Genomic DNA, 12,712 nt, shown 5'->3' with positions numbered 1-12,712 from the left:
ACCAAGTCAGAAACCTAGAAGCTCTTCTCTCAAGTCTTTCATAACTAAGGAGGAGCCCAATTATGTGATTTCTTGGTCTAGGATCTTGCGCTTTGTCTCGCTCTTTGCACCGGCTGGGCTATGCCTGTCTGCGCTCTCTCACTCACGGTAAAATCGGTCTTCCCATCAGTGTTCTTGTTGCCAGTCTTCCAACTTCCCAAGCTAAACCACCACCACCCGCAAAGCTGCCCAAATGACCTTCCTAAGATGCACTGACCACATCACTTCCTGCTGGCCCTTCCATAGCCTGGCCCTTGTCTTTCCAGCCCCACCGCTCCCCTTGCTTCTCCAACCATATGAAAGATTTCTGCAACGCACAGGGTGATTCATGACCCCTTCTCTTGGCTTATGTTGTTCCGGTAGCCGAGAATACCCTCGTGTCTTATCCACCCAGCAGAGAGCCACCTATTTTTCAAAGATTCAGCTCACAAAGGACTCCTGCTGTCACATCTCCTGACCATCACTCTCCACCCCAGAGAATGAACCACCTTCTCCTTCCTGCCACCACCTCCCTGCGGGAGAAACGATGTAGTCACAACACGTACAACAAAGCGTGTCACGTAGTAACTGGTCATTAAAGCAAGAACCGGTCTTCAAATCCTACCTGCCTTTCCAAGCCCAGTTCGTCTCTGTCATGGCGTCTGCTTTGGTCCCCCGCTATTCTCACATGGTGCTTTCTCTACCTGCACCATCAAGACAGTTATCACTTTCTCTCTTGACACTTTCTCTCTAGATCCGTCTGAGCCTCTACCAGATGGCAGATTGCTTGAAAGGCGGAACCATGCCTCCTTCACCTCAGTCACGCCCCTGTCCCCCTCCTGGGACCTGGCGCAACCCTCTGCACACCGATCACACTCAAACACTGGTTGAACAAACAGAATGAGTAGGGATAGGCATTCTGAATACAAAATATGAACAAATAAAATAGATTTAATGTAAATGATAGAACTTTTTTTTTTTTTTTTTTTTTTTGAGAGAGAGAAATAAAGTGCAAGCAGGGGAGAGGGCCAAAGAGAGAGGGAGAGAGAAAGAATCCCAAGCAGGCTCCACACTCAGCGTGGAGCACGACACGGGCTTACTCCCCTGACCCTGGGAAATCAGGAGTCAGACACTCAACTGACCGAGCCACACAGGCACCCCAAACTTTTTTTTTTTTAATTTGACATGCTGTTTCAAATAAAGCCCTCTGGATAGACTAGAACATATTCGGTTTGTTCTCAGGCTATGTCTCTTTTCTCTTGTGCACAAGGTAAAACCAAATTATAGGTGGCCATTTTTTACTTTGTTGAAGTCAAGATGGGGTTTGGAATTGTTACTTTAAACCCACTCCCAGAGTTCAAATTTTTTCCTCATCCCAAAGTTCATTTTATTTAATTAATTTTTTAAATGATTATTTTTGAGAGAAAGTGCATGCGTGCAAGTGGGGGAGGGGAAGAGAGAGCGACAGACAGACAGCCAGAATCCTAAGCAGGTTCCGCGCTGTCATCACAGAGCCGGATGCGGGACCTGATGCCACCAACCATGAGATCGTGACCTGGGTTGCTATCAAGTCGAATGCTCAACCGACTGAGCCACTAGGTGCCTCCCAAAGTGCATTTTAAACCAAGTACCTAAGGCAAGTTACAACTCATGGGAAGACGGAACGCTTCCAGGCTTATTACCAATGTCCCCAACGGCCCTGCCATGGTCCCCCCCCCAAAGCCTTCTTCCTGCAGATCACGTGAATGGCTTCTAACCCAGAGGCATGAGTACTTAACCTCCTGTAGCCAATTCCCAGAGGAGGAATGCTTGCTGTAGTTGGGACCTAGCCATCTTCTGGCACAGTCCACCAACAGAGTCATTTTCAAAAACTTAGGCATCGGGCATTACGTCATACGGACAAGAGAAAATCCTTCCTTCCTGAGGGAACGAATGTGTAAAACAGGAACCGCCAAAGAAGAAAACAACTCGATTCCTCACCTGCCATCACCAGAGAACAAGCAAATGACGGTGAAGGATAAAGACGAGCAGACGCAGGATTCCTAATTCTGAAGACGAAACCACTCACGAGAACCCAGTCACATGGAAGGAGTTCCCGTAACATCTGCCCTGGCGATCACGTGCCTCTGTGCCCACAGACGTGAAGCGTGGTCTCCGACAGGCCTGGCTCCACTTGGACACTTACCCTTCTAGTGAATGCGTTCCTGTGGCTCCACCTGCCTCTATGCACCTAAGTTCTGGCCCTCGTTCAGCTCTGCTCGACTCGTCCATTTCCAGCTACGAAGGGGACGCTCCCACGGCCATCCCGCTGTCATCTCTAACTCACCTCGTCACCTCTCACACTGACTTACCCTCAGCTCTGCTCTTACTGCCACATTTAAAATTCTTCTGACTTGGGGCGAGACATGACCTTCCTTGTCCTTCATCCTCGATATCCAAGTCTTATTTCGAGAGGTCTTTCAGCTCAGAAGTGTCATCTTGCTGTCACTGCCACAACCACCGTCCAGCGTGTCATCGTGCCATACCTGTCCCTCTAGCAGCCTCCCACAACTCCTGATGCCTCTGCCTGGCTTCCAGCAGCCTCCACAACCATCCTCTGAAGACCACTGCTACTCCTTCTGGTGGCCACCCTTTGTTTTCCGGCGAGCCACACCCCTCACCTTCTTTCACAAGTACTTATGGAGCCAATACTGGCCCTGGTGTCAACACCCTCACATTTTCGCCCGCTGTCACTTTTCCTCTGAATCCATCTATACCTCCTTGGCGAGGCTATTATTTCTGAAGGATATGGGGAAGGAAAAATGGGAGGAAAATAGTTCTTGCCCTGAAGAACTACCAGTCGAACTGGGGGGTGGGGATAAACAGTAAAGCAAGGGACCACTGCAGCAAAGCAAAATGCACTGAGTACCTACACAGAGCTACAGTGAAGATATAGGCTGCAGAGGAAGCCACCCTTCACCTGGTTGGGAGACTGAGGAGCGTCATGGAAGCCATGCTCTGAAGGTGGCAGGGGATCCTGACAGGCAAAGAGAGGACAGGAATGACAGGCTGAAAGAGGGGGAATGTGAATGGAGACGGTCACGGTCAGACCAGGTCTTGAGCATATGTTACACGCACTCTATCTCCGGACCTTTGCCTGTCTTCCCCCTCCCAGCTGGAAGGTCCTCCTGCCCACCTGTCACACCTTCCGAACCTCTCTCAGCTTTCCAAAATGAAGCTCAAATCCTACCTCCTCCATAGTGAGACAAAAGATTACATGTAATCATCCTTCTTGTGTTCAAGTAAAAACCCTATCAGGCAGAAATGGTACACTTGACCCCCGTACCACCAAATTTCCCTATAACTAGATACAGATTCCATTTGCTGGATCAGTAAGGTAGAATAATGATGGACGACAAAATAAGTCAGCCCCTGTGGCAGGCAGAAATAACGCCCCCCCCCAAGAATAATAACTGATCACTATCCCCCAAATCCGCTCATAGGTGATTTCATATGGCACCAAGGGGGTTGCCGATGTGACTGAGGTTAAGGATCTTGAGAAGGGGAGATTATCCAGAGTTGCTGAATCTAATCACATGATTTCTTAAAAGTGGAAAAGACAGGCAGAGAAGTGGGTCAGAGAGATGGGACTTGAGGAGGATCTGACCCACCGTTGTTGGCTTTGAAGATGGGAGTTGTGAGTCAAGGGATGTGGACAGCCTCGAGGAGCTGGAAATGGCCCCTAGCTGACAGCCAGCAGGGTATCAGGAATCTCCTCCTATAGCTGAAACAAACTGAATTCTGCCAACAACTCCAATGAGCAGGAAACAGATTCTCCCCTAGGGCCTTCAGACATAAACACAGCCCTACCAACATCTTGATTTTATTCCAGAAAGGCTGGCCGTGTCTGACATACAGAACTGTAAGATAATAAACTTATGTTGTCTTAGGCCACGAAGTTGCAGTAATTTACGACGCCAGCAAAAGAAGACTAATACAAGACCAATTTTTTTTTCCCAGTGGCTAAAGGCCTAGATTATTAAAAACAGATTTCCCATAAATGTAGAAATTAGCCACTTGTTTACAAAAATTCTACTGGAAGGGAAATTCTATTTCATTTAAATAGCGATGAGCAGAGACAATACTGTTTAGTTTCAACTTTTCTCTATTACTAAGAAATTAGGCACAAAAAAAGGGGAAAACATCATCATTCATAAGAACCACCACTGTATTCAACCCTGGTATCTCTTCCATAATTCTGATTCCACACTGATCAGCAGTCAGCAGTCCAGGGTCCAGCAGTCCAGGCCTTCTCTCCCAGCCTCCTAACCAATGAGGATAGTTTCTTAAATGTGTTCTATAATCTCTTTACATCCAGCCACCACAGCAATTAACAACTGGTGAGATACCATTCTCACTCAATACACGGGCGAAAACACGGATTAACTTCTGCTCTGGTTTCAAAGTATAATGAATTTCAGCTCCTCACGTATTGGGCATCTACAAGGCCCCCGATGCTGAGTATGGAGAAGGATGAGAAAACAAACAAGACACAATCCTTTGTGTGGTGCCTGGGTGCCTCAGTTGGTTAAGCGTCCAACTCTTGATTTTGGCTCAGGTCATGATCTCATGGTTCAGGAGATTGAGCCCACGGGGCTCGGCACTGAGCGTGGAGCCTGCTTGAGATCCTCACTCTCCCTCTCTCTCTCTGCCCCTCCCCCACTCGCACATGCACACTCTCACTCTCTCTCTCAAAAAAAAAAAAGACCCAATCTCTGTCTAGAGACCTTTAAAATACAAATAGCGGTAACACGGAGCAGAATTCACTAAGTGCTAAAAGCAGTACAGAAGTAATGTGTTGTTGAAACATCCAAGGAAGGTTGGGGTCGTCAGTTCAGGAAGCAGAAATCTTCAAAACAGTGGTGGGCTTCAAGCCAGACACCAAAGCTCTAAATTTAACTGAGGCAATACATTTTAAAGGATGCTATAGGGGCACCTGGGTGGCTCAGTCGGTTAAGCGGCCGTCTACGGCTCAGGTCATGATCTCGCGGTCTGTGAGTTCGAGCCCCACATCGGGCTCTGTGCTGACAGCTCAGAGCCTGGAGCCTGCCTCTGATTCTGTGCCTCTCTCTCTCTCTGCCCCTTCCCTGCTTGGTCTCTGTCTCTCTCTCAAAAATAATAAATATTAAAAAAAAAAAAAAAGGATGCTATAAAATCGTTTCTATTTTTCAATGTTTTCCAACACTTGCAAGTAGCATTTACCTAGCAACCATTCCTATTTATTAAAGCAGGTTATTTACTAGGCAAAGCTTCGTTAGCCTGGCTTAAGCCACATTGCTTAAAATGGGTCTTCTCTAAAATATTCCACAATTCAGATTACCTGTCAACGTGATCGACCTAGATTGTTAAAATTTTATTCCCCACAAAAAAAAAACCATTTGACTCATTACACAAAACATTTTTCCACTTGACATGGTTTTCACGTTTAATTCTGCTCCTGGCCAAAGTACCTGAGGAACGTTTGGGGTCACAACCAGAGACTGCCTGTCCAAAAGAGTGCATAATTTGTTTTTATCTCATAAATATCTTCTGTTTCTCAAATTCTTTTTCTTGATCAACGTTTATTCCATTACCTACCATGTACCTATGGCAGAGCAAAGGAATATTACCAGGTAGAAGATATTTATGCATGGTTGCAATAAAACAATCACCCAGCAAGTATCTCTCCTCAGTGCCCACTATGCACCAAGCATTCTTCTAGCAGAATTGGTGTCTCACAAGACTTAATTGGATCTTCTATCACTGTATGGGGCTCCTAGAGAAAGTCCTCATGGGGGCAAACTTCGAAAAGGATCGCTACGAAACACTGCAGAGTCACGGAGGTAGAGAAATATTTAAAGGTTCTTATTTTTGGGGTGCCTGGGTGGCTCAGTCAGTGAAACATCCGACTTTGGCTCAGGTCATGATCTCAAAGTTCGTGAGTTCGAGCCCTGCATTGGGCTCTGTGCTGACAGCTCAGAGCCTGCAGCCTGCTTTAGATTCTGTGTCTCCCTCTCTCTCTGCCCTTCCCCCACTGACACTCAGTCTCTCTCGCTCCCTCTCTCAAACATAAAACATTAAAAAAAAAAAGGCTCTTATTTTTTTTTTCATCAGTGATGCCAAAAAAATAGGGTATCTCATCAATCATGCTAGGAAGATCAAATTACCTGCTTTAAAATCTTCCCTAAAATTTTTTACTTCATAAACTCTCTTGATTAGAGTGTCTGAGTTCTATAAATTCTTGCAGGAGAGACAAGAAACAGTCCAGGGGCCATGTGTGGGCAGTTTAAAGACAGGAAATGTGTGTGCAATAGAGAAACAGAGGAAGGGAGTGTAAGTAACAGAAACCATTTAGGGTAAAGGCACATAGGACACTCTTGAATTCATGACATCATTTGGAGAACAATGTAGGCCACTTTCATCTAATCAAGAAGGATTTTAGGAATGATGACAGCTTTGAATTGAGCAATCAATTACTAAAGGAATCAGCAGGTGTTCTGGGAGCCACAAAGGAGAGTCGGAGACGTGATTCCAGAAGCAGACTAGCAGTTTTTCTTCCCTGCTTTTATGGAACTGTCCTTGCTTCCTCCCCTCTGGAGGTTTTCTAAGAACAGAAATTCACACTGGAGTCCCAGAGGCTACATGCTGTACTGAGTTTACTGCAGCGTCTGGAATGGAACCAACCCAAATGCAGAGGCCAAACAGAACATGTTCTTGCTGCCTAAAATCCCATTCCTTCCCAGCAGACTACGACGGTGTTGGGAAACAGTCTTGTAAGACAGTCAGTTTGGGGAGTACACGGAGCTTGCTTGATGACTTCAGCTTGCTCTCTCAGGGGAGATTCAGGCCACAAGGAAACATCTGCCTATCCCCTTAGACGCCACTTAACACCGTCTCTACCAGATGTTCTTAGTCCGACCCACTTACAGAGGCCAAAACTCTCTTTGACTCAAAGGTGGTTCATTTAACTCCTACAAATCTACATCTTGCCAAATGTGTACAGGGATTAATTTTTGGTAGAGCTTGCACCTCATCTGTTCAAGGGATACCAACGTGTCTTGATAACTAAAAATGATTGCATGCAGTTTTCGTTAATAGACTTAGAGGTTGGAAAAAAAACTAAAACCAGAAAAGAAGAAGAAAATGAAAAGATTCTTAACACAAATCAAAACGGGAGTTCTTTGGGGCCCCTGGGTGGCTCAGTCAGTTAAGCATCTGACTTCCGCTCAGGTCAGGATCTCATGATCCATGAGTTCGAGCCCCACATTGGGCTCTGTACTGACAGCTCGGGGCCTGGAGCCTGCTTCGGATTCTGTGTCTCCCTCTCTCTCTGCCCTTCCCCTGCTTGTGCTCTGTCTCTCTCGCTTCCAAAAATAAACATTAAAAAAAATTTTTAACGGGAGTTCATTTTCTGTGTTTTTTTTTTTTTAATTAATTTTTTACAGTAGGCTCCATACCCAACCTGGGGCTCAAATTCACGACCCTGAGATCAGGAGTCACACATTCTACCAACAGAGCCAGCCAAGTGCCCCTCACTTTCCATCTTTTAGGTTGGTGAAAAAGGAGTATACCAACTGCTGGTGGGGCTGGGGAAAAATTTGCTTTTGTAACCAGGTGGCTGGAAAAATATTAGCACAATCTGGAGAATAACCTAACAATCTCTATAAAAATAAAAAACGCACATGTACTTGACTTAGCCGTTCCATTGCTGGGAACCTCATCTATACAAAACAAAAACAAAAACAAAAACAGGAAATAAGTTGTGGCAATTTCCCCTGACAGAATACCAAGAAAAAAAGAAGAGGTAGATGAATACATGCTGTTAAAAAGAAAGAGGCACATGGATACATGTTGATATGTATTTTTTTTAATCTAACATGTTATTTAAAAAGAAATGAGAGGTGCACCAAAAACCAACTGATACTTAGGAATAAACCTAACCAAAGAGGTGAAAAATCTATACACTGAAAACTATAGAAAGCTTATGAAAGAAATTGAAGAAAACACACACACACAAAATGGAAAAATATTCCATGCTCCTGGATTGGAAGAACAAATGTGAAAATGTCGATACTATGCAAAGCAATCTACATATTCAACGCAACACCTATCAAAGTAACACCAGCTTTCTTCACAGAGCTAGAAGAACCAATCCTACAATTTGTAGGGAACTAAGAAGAAACGAAAGGATGACAAGATATTGTCATTTTTAAAAGGTATTCTGAGCTCTATTATTAGTTTCTCGACTATGAGAAACTCCTAACAGTGGCACTTGCAGCCGCGGACGGGGGGGGGGTGGGGGGGGTGGGGGGGGGTGGGGGGGTGGGGGAGGGGAAGGGCAGGCTATCTGCCTTAGCTGTTGGAATTTTTTTTTTTTTTTTTTTAATTTTTTTTTTCAACGTTTATTTATTTTTGGGACAGAGAGAGACAGAGCATGAACGGGGGAGGGGCAGAGAGAGAGGGAGACACAGAATCGGAAACAGGCTCCAGGCTCTGAGCAGTCAGCACAGAGCCCGACGCGGGGCTCGAACTCACGGACCGCGAGATCGTGACCTGGCTGAAGTCGGACGCTTAACCGACTGCGCCACCCAGGCGCCCCTGAATGTTTTTCTTTTAAACGATGGGCCTACATTGTTTCCAAAATTTTAAAAACACTGTAAAGTACAAAACTAACCACAACATTATTAAAAGCCAAGAAACAGAAACGTACTTGAGGGCTTCAAAGCTAACTTGGGACAACCAATCTTTGCAAACACTAAGACCCCAGGTGAAAGCGATGGCCGGCCCCTCACAGTCAAGGGGAAAGCACTTCGCCTCCTTTAGAGACACCGAGCTTCCCACGGCTCCTAGAGGTCAGGAGGGCTTACTGAGGGGACTGAGCACCAGAGCGAAAGTGTAGCTTCACTCACCTGTTGTTTAAAGCCCCTCCAAGGTCACAGTCACAAGGTCGACATCCATCCAAATCATTGCTCAAGCCCCAGTGCTCCGGCTACAGAATAAAAGATTTAACATCGAAAGGTGGGTTCCCATAATTACACAATAGACTCAACAAGGAACAAGTTATGGCGTGTCTGGGTTGATCCACCAAATGCACTTTTGTACCGTGAAAGCACAAAGCCTACAAGGGGAAGGAATATAAACATTCTGAATTCAAGAAACCCAAGCTGCAGGTTGCTGGGGCCATCATCATGTAACGCCAGATCAGAACAGCTGCTTTTCCAAGCCAACAGCCTTTGTCCAGTTATTAATATGAGCAAGCAGCTAAGAGGCCAATCTTGTTCATTAGAAGTACTCTGGCAGTAAGAGACTTTTGGCAACTACTTGGCAGGCCTTTAAATTTTCCATAAGTTCAGCCTGTCAAAAACCTCATAAGCAAAGCTCTTCAAGGATTTATCTGCGTCCAAATGGCATAAAGCAAGTATTTTCACATCTGAAAGGGGAGGAAATCACTGAATCCTGAGAGCACTGGAGATGGAAATAAAAAGAAATGGAACAGAATCCATGTAGGGGAGAAGAGCTCTCTGCACCTTAATAAATATCTATTTCCTAATGAACACATAAAAACCAGGTCCATTGATTTAAATTAGACTTCCAGAAATTTACTTTAAGCATCTGGATATAGGCAAATGTGCCTATAGGTCATAAACATAATTTGGGATCAGTGGAACCCCTCTCACAAATTATAAAGGGATTCATAACAACGTTATAAAACACGGAATAATTTAAAAAATTACTCTCGGAATTACTCTACCCAGAATCACCACAGTGAACTTTCTAGGGTATTTCCTTCCAGATTTTGTTTTTCTTGATGAATTTTTTTCCTACACAGTCAAGGTACTACTCACATCCTATATATGTATTTTTTAATACCAGCATAAGCATTTCCTCACGTTACTGTCATTTTCAATGGCGGCTGAATATCATACTGTATACAAACCCCCAAATTTAGTTTACTATTTTCCCCACCGTTGCTTCCGTGGTTTTTGGCTATGATTAGTACAAGAGGCAATGAGTCTTCTGGCGAATACATTTCTGTCCAATTTTCTGCTCATTTCATTAGGAAAGATTCCCAGAAGGGGGATTACCGGGTCAAAGGGTACGTGCATTTCTACAGGCTACTGATAACATATTTCTAAAATGCTTTCTTTGCCAAGTATGAACTACTGTGCATTTCCATCAGCAGCTTAGAGGACCAGCCCCTCATTATGTCCCATTAGTTAGCATCCCCATTTTTAAAAACTTGTTAGTTCTGTCTATAAAAATGGGATGTCGCTGTGGTTTTTATAATTCTAACAGCGACAGTGAATATCTTGTTAAAATCAATTCATTGGCAATTCTTCTGTGAATGGCTTGTGTCTTTTAACATTTATATATAAGGGTGATTGATGGTAGGGTCTGCAATAGCGAAAGGCATTCTCCACTAAAACCTGCCACCTTCACGAACTCCTCATCCCATGTAATCAGGATTTACCTACCAGACACTGGTCACAATGCTGTCCTGTCACCAGACGCTTACAGTAGCAGTAACCAGTCTCAGAATCACAAGGATTCCCACCAGGAATCGTTCCCAGAGGATTGCAGGCACAAGCTTAATTAAAGATAAAATAAAGCAAAGAAACACAAACCAAGTGAGTGCCCAGAGGTGGTCTGGATTTAGAACTGCAAAGTCAAACGGGAACAGCGTCCACGAGAACACCCCAACTTTTTCACAAATGCGCTTACATTTACAACCAAATGGATCTTCAGCACTTAAGCCGTAGAAGCCCTCTTTGCAGAGTTCACAATGTTCTCCTTCCACGTGTAATTTACACCGACACTGGCCGGCAATGAGGCCAGCAGAAAAATCGGTGTAACTGTCACAGATTCCCCCATTCTGAGATCCAGCTGGGTCACAGGTACATCCTAAGAAGAACAAAAAGCACCAGGTAATAATGTGAGTGTTTGTATAAACACACACTCCCGTCGGCCCCTCGGAAGGTCACAGAAATAGACTAAAGAAGACAGGGTGCCAGGCAGCTTCTGCTGCCAGCATCCTATGTAGCAGTTAAAATAAAGCGGAGTCTCATGCTCACACCAGGAGTCCCGAGAGGATGGTGGTCCCCAGCCTATTCAAACTGAAAGGTGACTGGGGCGTCTGGGTGGCTCAGCTGATTACGTGTCCAACTTCAGCTCAGGTTATGATTTGACAGCTCGCGAGTTCAAGCCCCACACTGGGCTCTGTGCTGACAGCTCAGAGCCTGGAGCCTGCTTCAGATTCTGTGTCTCCCTCTCTCTCTCTCTCTGCCCCTCCCCTGCTCACGCTCTGTCCCTCTCTCTCAAAAATGAATAAACATTAAAAAAAAAGTCAAATTGAAAGAGGACGGAAAACGTCATGAAATTCCCCCACATACGTTCACAGAGGTGAGGGTCTCGGACGTCTCTCTCCGGGTGCTGGAAGTAAAACGGCTTGCACTGTTCACAGTTGCGTCCCATGGTGTTGTGCTGACAGTCATCACACACCCCTCCGCTGACATTGCCGGTGGCCAAGTACACGGCCATGTCAAAGTGGCACGAGCTCGAATGTTCATTGCAGTTACACTCTGTGTGACAAGGCCAATGTCAAGAAAAGCCTTTTTTAGATCTACTTACCAATGGACGAGGGAGTGCCAGGAAGAAACTCATTTTGGAAAGCAGGGATGAAGTTTCAGGCAGCTAACACTTAGGGGCCCGTGGAAAAGGACATGTCCGCCTGACATCATGCTGGAAGCCTTCCAAGGGTAAGCTTTATGAAATAACTGAACAATCTGCCCGTTTTGGAAGAGAACAGGCTATGAAGCAAAGAGTGGAAAACTTGGGGGAAAGGATTGCCCCTGGTAGCCACGATGTGGAGGGCGCCTCTGGGTGCCACTCAGGGTGGGAACACACCCCTCCAGAGGACCTTCTAGGCAATACTTCTGGGAAAGCCTGGCTGGGCCACCAGCTCTGGGGAGTGTGGTGTCAAGGTGATGCTCTTCCTTCCCATTCCCACCACCTCACCCAACCAGGCTCTTCAGTGAGAATTAAGGTCTGTGCAACAGCCATCTGGCCAGCCTTCTGACCCTCTGCTGGCCCACTGGGCAGCTCCCTTGGTCCAACCCAGCTTTCACATCATCTCACTCTCTGCTCTGTGACCCACATGGACTCCTCTGTCTTCTCACAACGAAGCCTAACTTGGCTTGGCCCTCACAGGGCTCTACACTCTGGCCTCATCGTCTCTCTCCTGCAACGCAACCTCCCATACAGAGGGGCTGTGAGGTATCCACCGACGGACGCTGGGTGCCTAGCAGGGACCTGCCCTTGACACACCTGTTGAATTAAACGTCGGAATCATCTCCCAGGGCAGACTCGGTGTTGGTCCTAAGAAGAACGTCCTTGGGGCTTTAGGCTTTGTGCGGTTCTCCTTATCTGAACTCCTTCCCGCCTCCCCCTCCCTCTCTCCCTCCCCCCTCCCCCCACCTCCCTTTCTTCTTCTTACCTCAACAATCTCAGCTATCATCAAAGGGTTGTACTTAATAACAATCCTTGACCACTCCAGCCCTCACTGGTTTCTGAACTTCTAGAACAGGCCTCAGTGGGGGAAGGGGCAGGCACTGGAATCACTGGGGGGAGCAGGGAGGTGTTTCAAACTACATGTCTGTCCAGAGAATGCCACCGGGCT

The 12,712-nt window shown here is 45.9% G+C and overlaps 1 protein-coding gene across 1 annotated transcript in view; it reads right to left on the bottom strand.

Moving 5' to 3' along the window:
* The window catches only part of LAMB1 (laminin subunit beta 1), a 75,425-nt gene that overhangs the window by 40,967 nt on the left and 21,746 nt on the right, over positions 1-12,712 (bottom strand). The window contains exons 9-12 of the mRNA XM_043588591.1: positions 11,427-11,615; positions 10,759-10,938; positions 10,512-10,624; positions 8,946-9,025 (exon numbers count right to left, since the gene is read on the bottom strand). Of these exons, the coding sequence (XP_043444526.1) occupies positions 8,946-9,025; positions 10,512-10,624; positions 10,759-10,938; positions 11,427-11,615 (562 nt within the window). The remainder of the gene's footprint in view (positions 1-8,945; positions 9,026-10,511; positions 10,625-10,758; positions 10,939-11,426; positions 11,616-12,712) is intronic.

The sequence above is a fragment of the Prionailurus bengalensis genome, chromosome A2 (assembly GCF_016509475.1).
Source record: "Prionailurus bengalensis isolate Pbe53 chromosome A2, Fcat_Pben_1.1_paternal_pri, whole genome shotgun sequence".
NCBI lineage: Eukaryota > Metazoa > Chordata > Mammalia > Carnivora > Felidae > Prionailurus > Prionailurus bengalensis.
The sequence above is the reverse complement of the archived record's forward strand: the minus strand, read 5'-3'. Positions and strand labels throughout refer to the sequence as shown.